The 22270-nt window shown below is 47.2% G+C and overlaps 1 protein-coding gene and 1 pseudogene across 2 annotated transcripts in view; one reads left to right on the forward strand and one right to left on the reverse strand.

Annotated features, from left to right (window-relative positions):
- Positions 1-22270, reverse strand: part of STK24 (serine/threonine kinase 24) — a 125502-nt gene that overhangs the window by 14072 nt on the left and 89160 nt on the right. For both annotated transcript variants that reach the window (XM_049647496.1, XM_049647495.1), the window contains exons 3-5: positions 19999-20055; positions 10084-10192; positions 9625-9782 (exon numbers count right to left, since the gene is read on the reverse strand). In XM_049647496.1, the coding sequence (XP_049503453.1) occupies positions 9625-9782; positions 10084-10192; positions 19999-20055 (324 nt within the window). The remainder of the gene's footprint in view (positions 1-9624; positions 9783-10083; positions 10193-19998; positions 20056-22270) is intronic.
- LOC125934207 (40S ribosomal protein S3a-like) lies at positions 1551-4658 on the forward strand (annotated as a pseudogene).

Below are 22270 nucleotides of genomic sequence, written 5' to 3' on the forward strand. Positions count from 1 at the left end.
AAAAGGCTTTGGAATAATTTCAAAATAGGCGACACATAGGAGAAAATTTAATACATAAAACATCCTCTGGCCCTGCACCTAGGCAGCTTTTACAATTATTCATCTTCCATTTACTGCTGGAAGTACAAGGCACTCCGTGTTAACTGAAGTCCCCGGAGTTGTAGGATGGGTAAGGAGAGGTGAGCAGAGAGGGCACACTGGGGGCGTGGAGGGGTTCCGCGACTCATCCCATCAAGCCAGCTTACGACTAAGCACAGCTGTGAGGTCGAGAGCAGGCACACTGGTCCCAGAGACTTGGGTTTAAACGCCAGTTCTACAACCAAAGCCTTATGACATTACACAAAATATCTAGCCTATGAGCCCAGTTCTCTCATCTGTAAAATGGGAATAATACCAGGGTGGTTGAGCAAGGTGCCTCACATAGTGCCTAGAACTTAAAGGAAATGGGTTTCTTATGAAAATGTTCAAGCGCACATAGAATTGGAGAATATTAACTGAATGTACCCCCCCCCCAGACTCATCACATGAAGTTACTAATTATTAACAATTTGCCACATGGGCTTTGTCTATTTTTTGCCACAGTGCCTTGTAAAGGAAATCACACACACCGTGACGTGCACCCTTTGCTTCAGCTTTGTAAGGGTTTTTTACTACCTATCAACACCTAAAATTAACAGTAATTTTAAAACTGACAATAATATGGGGCACCTGGGTGGCTCAGTCGGTTAAGCATCCGACTCTTGGTTTCAGCTCAGGTCATGATCTCACAGTTAGTGAGTTCGAGCCCCACATCGGGCTCTGCACTGACAGCATGGAGTCCCCTTGGGATCCTCTCTCTCCTTCTTTCTACTGCTCCCCTGCTCGTGCTCTCTCTCAAAATAAATAAGTAAACTTAAAAATTAACAATAATTTAATATGCTGTAACAATAGTTAAATCTTCTCAATTCTTAAAAAAGTATTTTCACGGTAGGTTTGCTGGAATCAGGATCCAAAGGAAGCCCATACCTTGCGATCAGCCAGCAGGTCACCTAAGGCTCTTTTAATGTACAACAGTCTGCACCCTGCCCCATCTCCCCATTGCCACTGTCTGGAGGAAGAAACAGGCCCCCAAATTATGGATTTGTCTGGTTTCTTCCTGGAGTCAATTACTGCTGTTTTTCAAGCTCCTGTATTTCCTGTCAAATGACAGGTTAATTAGCTCTAGGGGCTTGGTTAGATCCACCGCTGGCAGGAAGCAGGAGGCCTCACACGGGGTCCAGCTGCCCAGTCCCACTCCTGCCCAGCACCTGCTGTGGCCACAGGGGGTCAGCTGGGGGGAACCGAACCCCATGGCCAAGGGAGGCAAGTAAAAAAAAAAGCAGGTAGTCTTGGAGAAAGCAGTTAAGGAGGCTCCCTCGGCAGTTGCTAGCAGCCCCCGGCAAAGGGGACAGCCGCTGTTAAGGACACAGCAGGACCGAGGGGCCAGTAAAGCAGGGGAGGAGGCAGGGTGGCCTCTGCCCCACGGCATTTACCACACCTTTGGTGCTCTGCTCACCGGGCACTGGAAACCCATGGCAGATCAGAACCTAACCGATCCCTCACACTCACTCTACGGCAAGGAAACGGAAAGGCTGAGACACCGTTCGGGTCACGGCAGGACACAGACATTTCTGACCTTCAAGACCCGCTGTGTCCTCACAACCCTAGTGAGTGCCAGAGACCCTCACGGCTATCTCCCCGGCCCGGCAGCCCGTGCGGTCGGGGCCAACCACACGCTCCATTTCTTCTGTTCTCAGTGAAGATGGGTGCAACAGGCGGCGAGCCCCATTCTAAATTCCTCGTCCTACAGGGATCGGACTGGAAGAGTCGGCACGGGGAGCCATATTCCCACTTGCCTTCCCTTGGCAGCCGGGACTCTGCTTCGGTTCACATGTGTAGTTGCTTTTAAAATCAGCAAGGGGGCGCCTGGGTGGCTCAGTCGTTAAGCGTCCAACTTCGGCTCAGGTCATGATCTCACGGTTCGTGAGTTCAAGCCCCGCTTCGGGCTTTGTGCCGACGGCTCAGAGCCTGGAGCCTGTTTCAGATTCTGTGTCTCCCTCTCTCTGACCCTCCCCTGTTCATGCTCTGTCTCTCTGTGTCTCAAAAAAAAATTTTTTTTTAATAAAAAATAAATAAAATCAGCAAGAAGGTGACTGACCGCAGAGTGCCTGCCTCCAGGAGGGGGAAGCTGGGTCACGGGGGCGTGCGGCAGGACGAGAGCAGGCGTGCAGGGAGGGAGGGATGCGAGTGCGGGGCAGCACTCAGCCCTCACATGGCGGCAGCTCTTTCCCCTCAACGTCCAGCTGCCACTCCCGCCTTCCTGGACTTCATGAGAACTGCTGCTCTTTGCAAAGCCTGCTGCTTGGCACCCATCTGCCTCCCGGCCATACAGACACAGGGCCTTAGTCCCACTGACCCCTGGGACCACCTCCTGGCCACCAAGCATTCCACAACCACTTAAAAACTTGGTAATTGGAAGGCCAGACTGACGATGGTCTTTGCTGGCGGCCTCTCGTGGCATGCCCGTGCACTTACTTCCCTCAGGCTGCAGGCCGGACAATAAGCAGACAGCCACAACATTTCAAGGACCCAGCCCCTGCTTCCACACGCCAGTACAGGCCAAAGGTCGGCCAAGGAAGCCGCCTTCTCAGCCCCACCCATAAGACATTGCCAAGGTCTTCAGAGAGGCACAGGCATCGCCCTCCTGCGTCCCCGGGGAGGGCCGGCCAATACAGCTTCGTCATGGCAAAACATGTGCCATCCAGCGAGGCAACCGAGCCAGGAGCCCGTGTGTCACGCCAGCTCTTGAATTCCTCTTTGGATCCTCCTAGATCAGCCAGGTGCCAGGTGTGTGGCTCCTGGCCTCTGGGCACCTGGTCCCCCTCTATCCCCCTCTATCCTTTGTTCCCTGGGCTTCTCTGGGGGGCTCCCGAGCATCTTCCTCCCTCTCTAGACATCTCACACCCTGCTGACTAATGTGGAAAACTTGATGGACACTTGAACACATGGCAAGGAATCTGGCATTATGTATCAAAAGCCATAAAAATATCCACACTTGCTAAAACCAATTAATTCCACTTCTAGGAATCTATCCTAAATAAGTAATTTTAGATTTAGAAAATGGTGTATGCTGCCCAAAACATTCAACAGCAGCACTTCTCACACTAAACCTGGGAGGAATGATTAAGTTGCTCTAACATATTTATGGAAATACTGCACATGTGATGACGTTGTTGACAGAGAATCAGAAATAACACCAGAGTCTATCTATTACTGTATTTAGTAAATGTGGCATCACATGGGAACACGTGTCTGAGTTTTAAAATAAAAGTTACGTGGGGGAAGGGCGGTCATTTTCCAAAGCAATTAAAATTGAGGCATCAGAAGAGACCTGTTTTACTGCCATCTGGGAAAAACACGAAACTAGATATTAAAAGAAAACAAACGGGTTTTCAATATAAACCCAAGTCAACAGTTTTAAGGGCAGGCGCTTTGAAATGCAGATACGTATGTGTGAACGGACTTTTTCCTACACGCACAGTTCTAGAGGCATGCTCCTAAGTGACCACAGAGTTACCTGGTATTGATGATCAGAGACTCTTGCCAGTGAGGCTGGGGTTGCTACTAAAATACAACATTCTAAACCCTTGTAATACCATGTTAATTAAGTAAAAGTAAGCTGACTACAAATCTGCAGATACAACACACTGTAAGTGGTATGAAAAATTTATGAACAGAAAATATTCTAGAAGGAACCACAGTCAACTGTCTATAATCACGAGGAAGAGGAGCGGGGAGAAAAACAAAACAAAACAAGAATCCCGCCTTTTGGCTCCCTGAGCAGCACGATGGTGGTGGTCAGAACAAGTGCCTTATGAAAGGTGACAAAAAGGGAGCCAGGAAGAAAGTGGTTGGTCCATTTTCTAAGTAAGACGCACATGATGTGAAAACACCAGCTATTGTCAATATAAGAAATACTGGAAAAACACTCATCAGGAGAAATCAAGGAACCAAAGTCACATCTGATGGCCTCAAGGGTTGTATTTTTGAAGTGAGCTTTGTTGATTTGCAGGAACGATAAAACTGCATTTAGAAAGTCAAGCTGTTTAGTGAGGATGTTCAGGGCAAAAACTGCCTAATTTCCATGACATGGATCTTACTGTAAGAAAATGTGCTCCATGGTCAAAACACAGCAGACCAGGACTGAAGCTCATGGTGATGTCATGATTACCGATGGTTATTGGCTTCGTCTATGTTGTGTTGGTTTTACTAAAAAATGCAACCACCAGATGCAGAAGACCACTTATGGTCAACACCAACAGGTCCGACAAAATTGGAAAAAGGTGATAGAAATCACGACCCAAGAGGTACAGATAAATGACTTGAAAGAAGTGGCCAATAAACTGATTCTAAACAGGGGTGCCTGGGGGGGCTCAGTCAGTTAAGCATCTGACTTTGGCTCAGGTTATGATCTCACAGTTCACGAGTTCAAGCCCTGTGTTGTTGGGCTTTGTGCTGACAGCTGGGAGCCTGGAGCCTGCTTCCGATTGTGTGTGTGTGTGTGTGTGTGTGTGTGTGTGTGTGTCTGCCCCTCCCCTGACTGTGCTCTATCTCTCTCTCAAAAATAAACATTAAAGAATTTTTTTTTCAATTTATAAACTCATTCTAGACTGCATCAGAAAAGACACAGAAAAGGCTTATCAGTCTATTTATCCACTCTGTGAGGTCTTTGTTAGAAAAGTAAAAATGCTGAAGAAGCCCACATCTGAATTAGGAAAACTCCTGCAGATTCATGGTGAAGGCAGTAGTTCTGGAAAAACTACTGGGGATGAAACCAGTGCTAAGAACGAGCTGATGGATAGGAGCCACCAGTCTGAGAATCTGTTCAAAATTCAGACATTTAATGCTGACAAATAAAAAATCTTATTTGTGATGTTTAATTTCTTTTTTAATGTTTATTTATTTTTGAGACAGAGAGAGACAGAGCATGAACGGGGAAGGGTCAGAGAGAGAGAGGGAGATACAGAATCTGAAACAGGCTTCAGGCTCTGAGCTGTCAGCACAGAGCCTGATGCGGGGCTCGAACTCACAGACCATGAGATCATGACCTGAGCCAGCGTCAGAAGCTCAACCAACTGAGCCACCCAGCCACCCCAAAGATGTTTAATTTCTGATTGTTGTTTTTAAATCATCTAAACTTGGTGAATCAGATGTTCTAAACTGGTGGTGATGTGAAGTTTTCTGAATTAGCGTATGGATTTTATCCATTGCTCTTAGTTAATAAATAGCTGTGAATTGGAAGTGATCTGTTAAGCTGCAGTGATCTGGACTAGAAGTGTTATATAGGTGGTTAATAAAAGGAAATCTTTTCTGGGGCACCTGGATGGCTCAGTCGGTTCAGTGCCCAGCTTCCGCTTAGATCATGATCTCACAGTTCATGGGTTCAAGCCCCAAGTCGGGCTCTGTGTTGACAGTTCAGAGCCTGGAACCTGCTTCAGGTTCTGTGTCTCCTTCTCTCTCTGCCCCTTCCCCGCTCACACTCTGTCTCTTTCTCTCTCTCAAAAATAAGCAAACGTTTAAAAAAAAATTTTTTTTAGGAAATCTTTAAAAAAAAAAAAAAAAGAGGAAGAAAGAAAAGAAAAAAATATGAATCCCAAATCAGTTATAACTAGTCAAAACATAGGTCAAAAAAGGATTTGACAGAAACTATTTACTTAGATGCAGTACTGAGGAACACATTTATAAGCAGCATATAAAGGTATAAAAATCCTTTCAGCACCAAACATCAACACACGGCTGATTAGAAAAGCCCCAATCACTACTTCGTGCTGAGAGCCTACTGTTTACTCTCCTAGCTGCATGTCTTCCCTTCTGGCTCACATCCTATCCTGCCCCCACCTCCAGGACTCATCACTCGCAGCAGGGTCTGTGGTAATTCCTGATCCTGTGCTGGAACCAGAGGAAGCCAGCGGATCAGCACCAGACAGGGAGAGCCAATCACACGCTGCAGTGAACAGGCCAACCACGCAGATTCCAAAAACTGATGGGCTAATACTGCTGCTTTTCACTCATCTTTAACAATTTTTTTTCACCAACGCATCTATCACCTATTGCCATTTTTCACCATGGTTAGACAATATATGGTTATTTTGGAGACTGGACATCAAAATAACTTAAGCCTGTGCTGGGGTGATAGGTCTACAGATGTTTTTCTTTTTCCATCACCCGCCACCCCCCCCACCCCGTATTTTCCAGTATGTACTGCTTTTGAGGCCATAAAAAGGGAAAAGTCATTTACAAGAGAATACAGACACCAGCCTCTCAGGGTCTACAGGATATTTCAGTTAACAGGCAAGTCAATTTCTCCAGCCTCATTTACATTCTTCACCACAATCTACAATCCACATACATAGGTCTCTCCGTTCCCACACTGGACTTGGGTCGAACATCCCTCCCTCATCTCTAAGGGGTCTGTGAAGCCTTCCCCAGCTCGCTCTGACATTCCTCACTCAGCTCCCAGCGCCCCCGCTCCCTGTTAGAGCTACCTGCCCAGTACTGCAATTACTCATGGGAGATACAATTATTTAGCACTGGGCACAACTACAGCAATACCAAATGAATGAATACACAAAAGGGACATGGAACACGGACTATGTCTTTACACAAGTCCAATCCATTTGCTAACATGCCATCACCATAACCTTATAAACAAAGGGCGGGGGGGAGGGGGGGGTGGAGGGAGAAAGATTAATGTTCTCCAGCCCAAGCCCCTGCTCAGTGTTGAAAGCAAAGGCTTCCTTATGGGAGAGCAGAGTTATCTCCCTTGGCACATCTTCTAGGTCTCAAGGCTTCTTAAATAAACCAAGCTACCCTACTTCACCTTAAAAGTAACAGAAATAAGGCTCTTAAGACACATGGGTAATCATGACCTAATAATGTCGTACTTAGATTATGAACTAAGATCAACATAAGACATCCTATATGTACGTCCTCTGTGTACAAACACATTCAGGACACCTAAGGAGTCTGGACAAATGACAAGCAGTCAAAGATATGGGTTCAAGAGGTCATTACGTTAAACAAGGTTCTAGACATACACATAAAACGAATAAAAATTTTAATTAGTTAATTAACTAATAAAACTTTGGTCCAGTAAGATGAAGATCCCAGGAAGGCAGGTGCATGCTATCCTTGGCCCAACCAGACCTTCCTTTGAACAACAGGGAGTGTACCAAAAATGAAAGTGATGGGAACAGAACCACCCACCGGGGCTGTGCACTCCTTTCTGGAATGCAAAGGCTGATGGAGAAAATGCCTGGATGGACACCTGAGGAAGACCGGAAGGGGCCCATGAAAAACAAACCAAATAAGTTTGTGTATCAGGAGAGCAGAGTAACCACAAAGCCCCTCCAAGAGCACAGAGCACCCGGCCAGGGGGCCAGGCCAGCCTCTGAGAAGGGAGGCAGTCACTGGAAGAGGATCTGTAAATCAGGCATTGTTCCAGACAAAAGCTGCTAGCCCAGAGCCACAACTACTGGGAGAGAACTAATGTCACGTTATCCCCCGAGGCCCCAGACTCAGACATAGAGATTAGCCTTATCTGCACTTTCCACACCTCCTGGGTCAACAAATCTGGGAAGCCAAGTTCACATAAATGTAATTTTCGCACATGATTTCCAGTTGAGAGGTGTTGGCTATGACCCAGGCAAATGAAAGAATTCACTTCTGACAAGCCAGAGTAAGAGGTATAGTGAAAGGTTAGGGAGAAGAGTGGCATCTACGTTCTCAAGCTCCCCAGCCAAGCGGTCGTCCCCAGAGCTGGAGACCAGTATCTTTAAATCTACCTAAGAACACTGCAACACCTACTGATCAGATAAGAGCATTTGGATCAGGACAAGAACTCCAGGGGAAAAAAGGTGGCAAAGCTTTATGATGCAGTAAAACCTCTGCTGCCAGAGGCCACATCTTGGGCAAAAGTCCAGAGTGACCCTGCAAGAGGAAGAAAGAGAGGAAGGGGAAGGTCCTGGATAACCAGGCCACTCCCTGAGGAAAAAATGTGAAGTGACCAGTGATGGGTGTCTTAATACTGAAAATACAAGAACTGAATCCAGAGTCACAAGCGCCATGATTGATCAGCTCATTTACTAGAAAGGAAGAGAAGAAAGCCATCAGTGTGGTGTAATCAGATGAGTTCAGAAACTTGGGTTCTGGTCCCTACCAAAATCTAGACTTATGAACTCCAATAAAAGGACCTCAGCCTAAAATAAAGAGAGAGGACTGGTCAAGCCCTAAAATGCTATGACCCCATCAGCAAAGGTGGCTGCAGAGAGGACTCTGGATGGAGGGAACCCATCCATCCACAGGGCAAAAAGCACGATGAAGCCCACAGAGCTCTGTTACGCTAGGGGTTGAAAACCCACCAGTCACCTACCGGCCAGTGGCTACCAAAGCCATCAGCATGACCATGGCAGTCAAAGCCACACCACAACTTAAAAGTGAGACAGCTAGGTGGGTCCCTGCCATGCTAGAAGCAGGTACACCTGCCACTCTGATACAACATCTTCTCTTTAAACAGCTGATGGCTCCCACCGATGCCCAAAGGGCCGGACGGAAGGTTCTGTGCCTAGGAAAAGTCTACTTACTGTCTGCTGACAAGACTCCCATTTTAAAAAGACGAAACAACGCCTGGCATGTAAATGTATGTGAGTTAAATATTTGTTTTCCTAGAAACTTCTGAAGAACCAATTAATTCTCTGTGGACCGTGTGACGATTATTCTGTGTACAACCTGAGAATGAGCAGCCTGGGGGAGAGGGGAGTTAAATCAAAGATTCCCGAGGCAAGGTGCCTAGGATTTATAGTCTAAACTAGGAAGTTTAAGAAAGTTGAAGGTACCAGGGAAAACAACCCAGGAAAAACTGGGAGAGGACGTTTGACAGGTAAAAAAGGTGGAAAAGAAGAATTATGGTTTGCCTCCTGTTGGGAAGGAGCCTCTGAGAATAAATGATCCTAACCAAGAATTAAAAATAATGAGAGGAAGAACCTGTAGCACCAACTAAAAGCATATTCTTTCCAGACTCTGGTCTTAACATTTTTATGAACTCTCCATTTCTTTCGTGGGAGCCTCCTTCTATGCTTGTCCCTTAACTATGCTTAGAGCTCTGTCCAGGGCCCCCTTCCCTCATCCACTCCCGCTCAGGCTTCGAGCACCACCTATAGACAGATAATCTCCACCCCTCTCTGTGGACCCATATGCCTCTACCTGGCCGTCTCAGGAGGCCTGAACCCATTCTGGCCACCTTGGTCCTCTGTTCTGCCACACCTACCTTCCAATGGGCTCCTTCCCTGGTCCCCACCACCATCGAGCACACATTGTTTAAGCCAAAAAACAAAAAAAAAAAACAACTCAGTAACTGTGGGCTGGATAAATAAAGGGTATTAAACGATGTAGGAGACAGAGATGAAATCTGTTTCTAACCGAGGTCGGAGAGAACTACCTTCATGTCCTGCTTCAAGGAACCTTCTTTGGTCCACCTGGAAGAGCTGTGAGGTTGGGTCACAGAAGACAACTCTCTGGACCCAGAAAACAGGAAGAGTCGGCCCTTACCTTGGAGTCGTAGGCTGACTGCTTAATGACTTCGGGCGCCATCCAGAAGGGGGTACCCACGAAGGTATTTCTTTTGATCTGGGTATCTGTCAGCTGCCCCGCCACCCCGAAATCAGCCAGCTTCACCTCTCCGTGTTCAGAGAGCAGAACGTTGGCAGCTGCAAAAACAGACCCCAAGACACCTCCTGACGCTCTGTGCTGCTCGGCTTCACCCGTTAGTGCTTCCGGAACACGTACAGTCTCTTGTCTTCGAGATCTCGTGCTCAACGCGGGCAGGATCGGTGGGATCCCCCTCAAAGCCGCCCCACCCCACCCCACCCCACCCCAGGCAGGTTGAAGGCACTCCTCGAACACGTGCAGGACAACCTCCCTTTGAGAAGAAGTACAAGCTTCCCCTGTACTGGGCCTTCCCACCCGCCTTAGGATTTCAGAGGCATGGAAAGCAACATGTTTTCTTACCTTTAATATCTCTATGAATTTTCTTTTCCGAATGCAAATAATCAAGTCCTTTCAGTATTTCTCTTAATATAGTAGCAATCTGAGTTTCATCTAAAGGGCCAGGTTCTAACTAGTAAGAAAAGAATTATTAAAGTTACTCAAATGATCATTTTAGGAGAAGTTTGAGATGATCAAACACAGTCAATACCCATGTTAAATGAACAATATTCAAATCTAAAAACATCTTCACTCCAGGGGCGCCTAGGTGGCTCAGCCGGTTAAGTGTCCGACTCTTGGTTTTGACTCAGGTCATGACCTCATGGTTTGTGGGTTCGAGTCCCGCGTCAGGCTCTGTGCAGGCAACTGGGAACCTACTTGGGATTCTCTGTCTCCCTCTCTCTGCCCCTCCCCTGCTCTCTCAAAATAAGTAAATAAACATTTTTAAAAAATCAAATAACAATTTCTTCACTCCAAATAGCCATTTTGCCTGAACAATTAAAACCTATTTAAAAGACCCCTCCCCCAAAAAGTAAAGAAAGCAGCAAAGAAAAAAAGAGTTTGCCAATTAAAGCAAATCTGGCTAAGAATCGAAGCAGGGCCAGTGAGAAAGCCTGTGGTCAGCCCAGTCATGCCAACAAGCTAAGCTTGGGAGGGACTTCAGTCCAGAGACCAAAGCCTGGGAGCTCACAGTTAGGGTACCCCATCCTAACACATACCATGGTCATCACCATGCCCGTGGTCGTGGCCTGGGGGCCGACTGCCGTCTGAGGCTACCCATGCACCAGAACTTTTCAAATCTGAAGTATTTTTAAATGTGTATTTATTTTTGAGAGAGAGAGATCAAGCATGAGCGGGGAAGAGGCAGAGAAAGGGAGACACACAGAACCTGAATCAGGCTTCAGGCTCTGGGCTGTCAGCACAGAGGCCAGCGTGGGGCTTGAACTCACAAACCTTGAGATCATGACCTGAGCCAAAGTCAGACACTTAACCAACTGAGCCACAGAGGCGAGGCACCCCTCCAATCTGAATTTTAAGACCTGGGGGAAGAGAGCTGAAAAGGGCTCAATTCCAGTGATGCGGGATATTTTTTTTTTTGGTCACATAATAAATATGTTAGTCTATTATGCCAAGTAAGAATAAGATATAATTGCCTCTGAAAACCTTTACTGTGAGAAACTCAAAAGAATTAATACTGACGCCTTAAAATTATAATTGTATGAAGATGTAAGGAAGAAATGCCAAATTCATATATCCTCTGTTAAAAGGAAAAATTAGGTTCTAGAGTGCAGCTCAGACAAGGTAAATAGTCCACCATTACTTCAGAGCAGGGAATTCAACCACACCTAATAGTTCCACAAATCAGCACAACAATCTAACACTCTCTACAGGACCAATAATGGTGCCCTCAGAGAGAGGGACAGAATTCTCATAATTTATGTTAATTTTTTATCCATATGATAATCCTCAGAATCCCATTTTAGATCTGACAGGGATGCTATCATCACCCAAATCCTCACACTTCGTGGAAGGAAGCCACCACCCCGTCACCTTCCCTGCGTAAATTTTAAAAAGACAGATGAGCTATACAGGATCAGACCTGTAAATACAAAGAACAAACTAGTGACGGCCGGAGGAGGGAAGTGCTGGGCAAGACGGTGAAGGGGCGAGGGAGGGACAGGATTCCAGGTGTGGAATGAATGTATGCCACAAGGATAAAAGCTACGGCGCAGGGAACGCACTCAGTGGTGTTGCAACAGTGATGTACTTTGCCAGATGGTGGCCACATGTGCGGGGAGTACAGCGTATGGAACACGCTGGTCAAATCGATATGATGTACGCCTGAAACTAACGTAACATCGTGTGTCAACTACACTCAAAAAAACCAAAAACAAAAACAAAAACAGTGGGGCGCCTGGGTGGTTCAGTAAGTTGAGGGTCTGATTCTTGATTTCGGCTCAGGTCGTGAGCTCAGGGTTCGTGGGATCAAGCCCTGTGTTGGGGTCTGTGCTGACAGCATGGAGCCTGCTTGGGACTGACTCTCTCTCTCCCTCCCTCCCTCCCTCTCTCTCTCTCTCCCTCCCTCCCTCTCTCTCTCTCTCCCTCCCTCCCTCTCTCTCTCTCCCTCAAAATAAATAACCTTAAAAATAACAAAAAACTAAAAAAAACAAAAAAAGGTGAAGGAATTCTAAAGCTGACAGATTCACTCAAAAAAAAAAAAAAAAAAAAGACACAGATAGAGATGTGCTTTAATCCAAAGGGAAGGGCAGCTAAGACCCTCTCTAGAGCAGCGTTCCAACAGACACACGTACCCTTTCTCAGACGTGTCTCAGGGCCTTTGCAGGATGATGGTAACCAAACAGCTGTTAGATGGCGCCCAAGATGGGGGCAAGTGAGGCTCCCCATTTCCCTTCATGATGGCTGAACTCCCACTGGCGCTGCTTTCCAGCCATCGGGCGAGCTGGGCCGCCCCTGCTGCAGGCCCCGCTGGAGGCTCCGGGAACCCCCCTTGCGTGCATGAAAGAGGGAAGGTGGGGGGCAGCCAGGCTGCCTCTCCTAACCCGCGGGCCTCAGGGGACTCTGGCAGTGGCAGCCGCGTGCCCGGACTGAGCCGTCCCCCTCGGCAGTCCCCCGTGCACAATGCACGAACAGGACGACGCGCCGGTCGCTCTGGTCCTACCGCGTGTTACACGCTGGGAGGTCACACTCGTGGATCAACTAACCTGCCAAGGAGGATCCCAATCTCCTTTTTCTATTTTATTTTCCTTTATTTTGAGAGAGTGAGTGAGAGTGAGGGAGGGGCAGAGAGAGAGAATCCCAAGCCGGCTCTGCACTGTTAAGCACAGAGCCCGATGTAGGGCTCAATCTCACGACCATGAGAACATGACTTGAGCTTAAATCAAGAGTCGGCCGCTTAAGAGACTGAGCCACCGAGGTGCCCCCCAATTTCTAATTACGATTGCCAAAGATTACCTCAGATGAAGGTAGCATGCTGCATACTTTGTTCCACGGAACCTAATTTTCCCCCACAATTATCTGGCCAAGAGTCTTATTTTCAAGAAATACACATCAGAACTACTGTTCCAAAGAACACAATCTGAAAACCCTGCCTGGTCTGTCTTCTCCACATATATTTGAGTCTTCACGGGTCAGACACATTTTTAAGACTCAAAAAGAGGAAAAGGCACTTTTCTGGTAACCCGGGAGAACAGGGCAGGGAAGGCAGGGCTGCTGGCCCGGAATGCACCGCAATGTACAAGGGTAACCCAGTCCTGCAAAACCCCACCTCAGAGTATGGGTTCCATTCCCTCCTCCGGCAGGTATCTACCCAAGCAGGTAATCAGTAACATTTGGTGCCACTTGGAGGTAACCACCACCTCCCTTCTGTTATCAAGTCTCAGGAAAGAAACAGCAAAGTCACCTGGTGTCACCACCAAGGGGAGATAAGAAGAACAGAGAAAACTAATTTAAAAATCTTCCCCTGAATCATTAGGAGCTGGCTCTCTGACTAATGTGTGTCTGGCCATGCCCTTTTAAATCTGACCTAAACACTACCCACCAATGATTTATATGCCATGGGCGGGGGGGGCAGTGGGGGAAGGGGACAAAGAGAGATAGTCTATTTACAGGGAGAGGATCGATGGATGGTGTCAAAGTTCGCTGTAAAAGGTATTCGGCTGTTCTCTGCACCAGAGTTCTTCACTGGTGGGGAAGGCCCGGCTAAGTTCTCAGAGTCCTAGATTAGCACCCTCCACCATTAACATGTCCAAGCAATATAAACAAGGTGCTCCCTCTCAGTAGGAGGACTGCGCACTCTTCACATAATCTTTATAAAAGAAAGACTCCCAGGAAAAAACTCTGGGAGTCTCATCTCTGGGTGACTTTGAACTCCCTCTCCCCCAGGTCTGTTCTCCCGTCTCCACTCTAACAGAGATGATTTGCCAGGCACACGGCCACCCAACAAGGCCACACGTGCCAGCTCCTGCAGCAGCTCGGCAGGCTTGGCCGGGTGACTAAGTTCTCACCCGTGGAATATGCACAGAAGCGACTGACCCTTCCTGGTCTTGGCCCTGAAAACACTGGCAGCCAGAGAAGACAGTGACCGAAGACACAGGAAGCCATGGGTAACAGATGGCAGAGCTACCCTCCAGGGCAGAGCCCTGATGACCATGTGGACTGAAGCCCAGTGACCCCACATGTGGGACGGAAAGAGAGTTGACCCTTGAACAAAGTAGGGTTTAGGGGCACCGGCCCCTGTGTACTTGAAAATCGGCATACAGCTTTGGTCTCCCCAAAATCTTAACTACTGTTGCCTGGAAGCCTTAATAATAACATATAGTCCCTTAACACACATTTTGTATGTTCTGTGTATCATGTACTGTATTCTTACAATAAAGTAAGCCAGAGAAAATGGTAGTAAGAAAATCGTAAGGAAGAGAAAATACATTTACAGTACTGTCCTGTCTAGGAAGAAAAATCGGCATGTAAGTGGACATGTGCAGTTAAAACCCATGTTGTTAAAAGGTCAACTGTACTTTTCTCTCTTGTGTGAGATGCTGTTTGGGGACCACTACAACAGCAGCTCGGCCTAACACTAATGAATACACCATCTGATCCTTTAAAACCATGTTGCATGGGGTGCCTGGGTGGCTCAGTCAGTCGAGGGTCCGACTTCGGCTCAGGACAGGATCTCATGGTACATGGGTTCGAGCCCCGCATCAGGCTCTCTGCTGTCTGCACAGAGTCGGAGTGCAAATATTTATTTGCTCACAAATAAATATTTAAAAAAATTAAAGTAAAATAAAATCATGCTGCATATTCATTTTTAAGTTTGTCAAACACGTCTGCCTGATAGAATGACTACTTTGTGGAGCACAGTTCCTTCTTCATTAGACTCCAAGCCCATCCCTGATGCTCTCCTGCAGCACAGACTGACCTAACCACCTACAGATCTTCTGGGCTCTGGCCGTCCGGGCCTAATCCTCACACCAATCCTCCCAATCCACCCCACCTGGCTTTCTTCCCCTGATGGCACTTTCCCACATACAATATAACAAGCCGTCTTCTCCCATTAGAACACGGCTCCGGGCCAGTGGGACTGCCTTCTGCCTCGTCCACTGCACTAACTCCCAGGGGCTAGCACAACGCCTGACACGTGGCAGGCACACAACAAATATTATCTGAATGAAAACTGAATTCACTCGAAACCTATCCCGTTTTAAGTTACAAAGTCTTTAACTGCATGATACCCATTACATTCACGAGTCACGGCACCCCAGAAGAAGATGGAGCTTGAGAAATTATCTACATTTACTGGTTTTCAAACTAGAACCCAGCGTTTTCTCACAGTGGCTTCTAGGGCTTCCATCAGGACATGATCTATCAGGACGTGATCTCACGGTTCATGGGTTTGGGCCCCACATCAGACTCTGCTGTCTGCGCAGAGTCTGCTTAGGATCCTACAAACATTTAATTTCAATTTATTATTTAATTATCTTTCAAATTAAAAAAAATTCAACAGGTTGAACACTTTCACACATATGCATTCAAAATAAAGCATATGCCTATTTTACTCTAACATTCATGACTCTTAAAAACTAAGCTACATTGGGGACACCTGGCTGGCTCAGTGGGAAGAGCATGCGACTCGATCTCAGGGTCGTGAGTTTGAGCCCTACACTGGGTGTAGAGGTTACTAAAAATAATAATAATAACAATAAACTTAAAGAAAACTAAGCCATATTGTGTCTAATATTATTCTTCATGCCAGATACCATATTTTATTGCTCTAACAGGTTAAAATCAATTGCATTTTTTTTTCAAAAGTCAAAAAGGATGCATCCCCAGGAAAGAGGAAGAGAAGTCTCCAAGGGACACGCATGCTCCAACAGCATCAGCTTATTTTCCACCAGATACAGAGATGCCCAGGCAAAGACAACAGGACCGGGAGTTCATGCACGGGCCAGCCTCTCAGTAATTCACAAAAAGCAGATCTGTGTTAACAAAAGCTGAAGTAATGAAGTCTTTCGGTTGTGTCCTTTAATTTGTCTCATCCGCAAAGCCCAAGATTTACTTATAGGCCGTGCTGCAGACTAGAAATCTCAACCTGGTCTTGAAGCCATCATCTTTAGCCTGGGGCAAAGTCACTTTCCTCTCTTGGGCCCCCTCTGAATGTACAGAACAGCAAGAGAGGATCAGGTCTGCAGTTCTCTTGGGCTCCAACAGCTGACGCTGCTGGTATGTCAGGGCTCAGTGGCCTGGACCTGAGGAAGCCCTCTCAGCACCCAGACAGCTCCCTACCTACATCCAAAACACCCCACTTCCCGCCAGAGAACATCCAGGCAATTCTTTATCCCGCATCCTGACCTGGAGCCGGCCTCTACCTGGAACCTCAATTCCAGAATTAAAAGCAAGCCCCCCAAAATTAACTATCAGACATGCTAAAAGGCAATCTTAAAGGCAGGTAGCCACCTTCCTGCCCCGGGCTAAAGTGTCATTAAGAGTCAACGCGAGGTGGGGTGCCTGGTGGCTCAGCTGGCTGGGCGTCCAGATCTTGACTTTTGATTAAGGCTCAGGTCATGATCTCGCAGTTTGTGGGTTTGAGCCCCCGAGTCGGGCGTGGAGCCTGCTTGGGATTCTCTCTCTCCATCTCCCTCTGTCCGCCGCCCCCCTCCCGACCCTCCCAACCCTGCTCACACTCACACACACTCTCTAAATAAATAAACTTAAAAAAAAAAAAGATACAATGAGAGAAATTTAACTAATATCTCAGAGCCTAAGTAAAAAGACCTGTTAACCACAATGCAGAGTAAAACAGCAAAAAACAAAATCTGCACACACACTTCAACATGCTCATGGCCAAGAACAGGGAGGGGTTAACAGAGAGACAGCTGTATACCTGTGCCCACACTGAAACCTTAGTTTTCATTAGTGTTAGGGACTGAACTGTGTGTCCACCCCTCTACCCAAAATTCAAATGCTGAAATCTGTCTCATATCATAAGACACCAGATCTGCCTGTGCCTTGACCTTGAACTTCCTAGCCTCCAGAACTATGAGAAATCGATGTTTGCTGTTGAAGCCCCCAGCCTGTGTAATTTCTTATGGCAGCCCAAGCGGACTCAGTTACTGAGCGCGTGAAGAGACAAGAGGCATCTGGAGGGCAAAAGGTGAAGAAAGAGCCAGTAAGATCTTCATGCTCTGGGGGTGGCACAGCCCTCTCCTTGCCTGGTCTCCTTTCCCTCCACACACCCCACCTGTGGGGCTCCTCCGAAGTCACACATACATATATTAGCACTATGCCTCTTAACAGAGAGAGACACTTAATAAAAGCTTAATTTTTCAGAGAAATGCCCCAAATCCGTACATTCAGCTATACGGTATCAAACTGTATATGCTACAATATTCTCATTCTTAAAATCTTTTATAAACAAATAATAGACCCTCTCAAAATAATCCTAATGGTTTTCAACATTCAAAAAAATAGTTCTTGTATCCTATTATTAAAATATCCTCATCTTTGTAAGTTGGGGACATGCCAACAGCAAGGGGATACGAGAAAGGTACAATGAAGTAAGAGGGACAGGAAGGACATGTGGGATCAGGGAAGGCCACAAGCTTTGCCACTGGACACAACGAGGCCCAAAGTCCAGCTGTATTTGCTAGGTGGGACACCAAAGTTCTGAGTGTTTCCGTGTGTCCATCAATTAAAATGAGATGATTAGGGATGTCCAACAAAGGGTGCCTGGTTCTTGTCACCAGGACCATTAATGTGGAAGATGGATGGCAGTTTGCTGGGACTGATACTACAGGAGATTTTTTAATTTTTTTTTTTCTAATTTTAGAGAGAGAGCGCACAAGAGAATCTTAAGCAGGCTGCTCGCTGAGCATGCCTCAACTCCATGACCCATGAGATCATGACCTGGGCCAAAATCAAGAGTCGGACCCTCAACCAACTGGGCCACCCAGGAGCCCTAATATAGGAGATATTTTTTAAATGGAGAACTCTATACCTCCTTCCAATTGTAATGTCTAAAATTTCACAGACTTCAAATTTCCAAAGACAGTTACCACTAAATAAATTCAATTACCATAGCATTAAAAATGAATAAACCAGAGCACTGAGAGACCAGAACTGCCATCCTGAAGGTCTCCACATTGGAGGGAAGAGTCCTCGCAAACAATTTCATGTATGTCACAAACGAGATGCACTCAAGGTAACAGTAAATCTAATTATACAAAATGAGAAAATTTTCTACATTCCTGTAATATTTCCCAAAAGAGTCAAAAATGAAAAGCTCTTTGTGTCATGTGTGAATTTATGGAAAAGATGCAAAGCAAGTCAAAACAGTTTATCTGGCTCTTCTATTGCTTTTCTCATTTTAACAGAATTGTTGATATCACATTAAATTTTCTTCTTGCGGGGCACCTGGGTGGCTCAGGCAGTTAAACATCTGACTCTTGATTTCAGGTCAGGTCACGATCTCACGGTTTGTGGGTTCGAGCCCCAAGTCGGACTCTGCACCGACAGTGCGAAACCTGCTTGGGATTTTCTCTCTCCCTCCTCTCTGCCCCTCCCCTGCTCTCTCCTTTCAAAATAAATAAACAAACATTAAAAAAAAAATCTTCTGAAAACTTCCTTTTGAACACTACTCTGACCAATTGCTTTTATGGTTTATAACATTATGTGATATTATAAAATTGGGTACATAATACCTTTGGAGATACATCAAGTTTTAGAGGCTTACCTTCCCCCAAAACTACTAACTCCTACTCCCACTGTAAAAAAGAAATCTTTTAACCACAGGACATCTCTTTCTTTAGTGGATAAAACCTATGTAAGACTGTAACCCCTGACACACAGCTTCTTCCGGCAATCCCTCTGAGGGCAGGGAAAACGGCAGACCCATCATCCTCCAAGCGTCCACCAGACAGGACCCACCTACTAACGCTAAAATGGTAGATGAGGCCTGTCCCAGAAACTACCAGTCACCCAAAAATCAGCCCTTCCAGGACAGGTAAGAAAAGAGTGCCACGGACATAGGTGTCACTGCGCGACCACAGTGGGGACGAGATGTCAAGTGCTAAAACCACTGTGTCCATTTTTTAAAAACTTGTTTTGCATATAGTGTGTTTCAAGGACAACCTACGCAATGCTTATGATTCACTAGTTATTTGTAAGCACCTTGTCAGAGGCCAACATGTGACCATGTTCTACCAAGAGAAGCAAGCTGCAGACCACGGCTGGGAAGTCAACCCATCGCTAGATTCCACTATCTTGCACATGGGCTGGCACCCACTACTGGCACGGGAGGTCCGGGCCAGGCCGGGGACAAGACCACGGGTGCGGGGCCGGCTCCGCCATCCACGCACAGTGAGCGCTAGCAAGGGCTCTGAGTGTGCACCCGAGAACAGAAGTGTGCACTCCTGCCTGGTCTGGCCACGGCTCTGACACGTGACACTGTTCTGTGATCATCCTCCTCTGCCTGCCTGTCTTACTCCTGAAATGAATTTTTTTAAGTTTTCAAATTCCTGATTCTAATTAGTTATAAATGAAAATGTGACACACATATTTTGGAAGCTAAACTATCATCTGAAATAAGGAAGAGCAATGGGGTATCAGCTCCACGGAAGTTAAAACCAGTTCTGGAAGACAAGCTAACAAACTGTTCTTATTTAAGATAATGACAAGCAAATTCCTTAATGACTTCCATGGACGAATGCGCTGGCTTCCCAGGAAACAACACAACTGGCTTCAAAAGCAGACCTTAAATCTTCAGTAATATTACTAGAAGCAGAAATATATGTTATAAGGATATATATTGGTCCCTTTTTCATGCAACTGAAGGGGGAAACTGAAACGGATAAAAACAATCATCTCTACAGCCCAGATTTAGTGAGAAGAACTCAGGCGTGTTTAGGCGTCAGGTGTGATACTTACTAGATCTAGTGCAGAGCCTCCACCAAGATATTCCATTATTATCCACAATTTAGTGTCCTACAGAAAAAAAGAAAACAAAAAAAGGAAATTATTTTTCAAAAGCAAAACTAGGAAAGATTTTAAATAACCTCAGGGTATTTTTCACTGTTATCTTGGAACTGGAAAATTTCATAAATGCGTAACAGCAAGAAAGCACGTGCACGTGAGTCCCGTGCAGGGAAAAAGCCCTCCCGGTGCAGACAGGGGCGGGACTGGCCCAGTTCTTCCCAGCCTGCGGCAGCCACACAGAAGCAGCAGGTTCAGGGCCTACTGAACCAGAATCTCTCAAGGAGCGGATGGAAGGCACGGGGGTCGGAGTAGGGGGCTCCCCTTCTAAAGAACCTCAGGTGGTGATCCTCAAGAACAGCTGGATGTGGGGATCAGGGACCGCAGCGTCACACGTGGCACACCCCAGTGTCAGCTAGGAGGCGCCCAGAGCATGCAGCCTCGGGAACAGGTCCCTGCCCTATCTCTGCCTGCAGCCCTGGGATGTGCAGGGCCCAGGTTCCCTGGGAGCTGAGCAAAGGTGAGAACTCCTGGGGGGAAGGGGAGGACGGACAGCAGTGCAGCCTTTCATCCACCCCCTTGCAAGGCAGCCAATTTCCGACAGCCCAAAGGCTACCGTAATCTTCAGGGAGCTTTGCAGGAAAGCAGGCCCCAGCCTAATGCTTGTGTCTGTGTCCTCACCACTGTCCACTCCGTGACTTTTCCCTTTGTCTCTCCTGAAGCCACTAGGCCCCCATGACTTCCAGAGTTTGTTTGTTGGTTTTTAAGTAGGCTTCACACCCAGTGCGAATCCCAACACAGGGCTTGAACTCACAATCCTGAGATCAAGGCCTGGGCTGAGATCAAGAGGCAGACACTTAACCTACTGAGCCACCCAGGTGCCCCCAGAGTTCTTTTTTTAAACACAAATCCTAAAGCGATACTCACTTGAAAACCAACAAGTAAGCCAATTTCCACACCGCACTTGGATAGGGAGCATCCATGAGGTGGTGAGGAGCCCCCCGGGCTCGGGGACAATCCAGACCAGGGTGTGGGTCCTGAGCCCTCCTACAACCTGAGGGACCCAGGCAGGTATTTCCTCTCCAAGCCTCTGCTGTCAACAGTGGCTGACCCACAGCGAGCAGGCAGGCAAGAAGGCCCACTAGTGATGTGGATACTGGTCACAGCTCTGGTGGCGAGGAACCCGTGAGTAATTCTAGGGATGCGTGACCCAGCACAGCCCTTTCCCACCAGCGACCCCCAGTCCCACCGACGCCATCATTCAGTGGCCACCTTCCCCTTGGATGCTCGTTCTCCTCCACAGCTCCCATCTTGTGTTCAATCACTGTCCCTTTCTGTAGGCTGACTCTTCCCCCATGGTCCTGATGAGCCCTAAAAGCTGTGGGTTCTGCCTCGCTCCTCCCCTCCTGGCTAGAATTCCCACACCAGAACCCCCAGCTGCTGGTTTCTCTTTCCCAGCAGAAGAGAAGGGTGCTAAGAAAAACTGTGCTACCTCCCCACCTGGATCAGGACAGAGATGCTGTGCATAGTATGAAAACCAGGGACGGAGTGAAGGACAGATCTCCGGATACAGAGAAGCCCCTGGTGCAGGTGTAACTTGTGCCGCCTTGGGCAGCACACCCCGAAGGCAGCATCATGCCTCCAATGCACGTGTACGCAACCCAAGACAGAAAAGGTCTCTTAACCTGGCCCATCAGTCAGGATTCCCAATAATTTCGACCTCCACCAACCCTAAAAGAAACATTCAAAAGGGAGCAGTAAATGGATGAGCTGGGGGAAGGGTAAGACAGGCTTTTTTTTTTTTTTTTTTTTAATTTTTTTTTTCAACGTTTTTTTTATTTATTTTGGGGACAGAGAGAGACAGAGCATGAACGGGGGAGGGGCAGAGAGAGAGGGAGACACAGAATCGGAAACAGGCTCCAGGCTCCGAGCCATCAGCCCAGAGCCTGACGCGGGGCTCGAACTCACGGACCGCGAGATCGTGACCTGGCTGAAGTCGGACGCTTAACCGACTGCGCCACCCAGGTGCCCCAAGACAGGCTTTGAGGTCTGCCTGGGTGGCTCAGTCAGTTTAGCGCCTGACTTCAGCTCAGGTCATGATCTCACAGCTGGTGAGTTCGAGCCCCGCAGCAGGCTCTGTGCTGACAGCTCAGAGCCTGGAGCCCGCTTCGGATTCTGTGTCCCCCTCCCTCTCTGCCTCACCCCTGCTCACACTCTGTCTCTCTCT

Source organism: Panthera uncia (assembly GCF_023721935.1).
Source record: "Panthera uncia isolate 11264 chromosome A1 unlocalized genomic scaffold, Puncia_PCG_1.0 HiC_scaffold_16, whole genome shotgun sequence".
NCBI classification, from domain to species: Eukaryota; Metazoa; Chordata; class Mammalia; order Carnivora; family Felidae; genus Panthera; species Panthera uncia.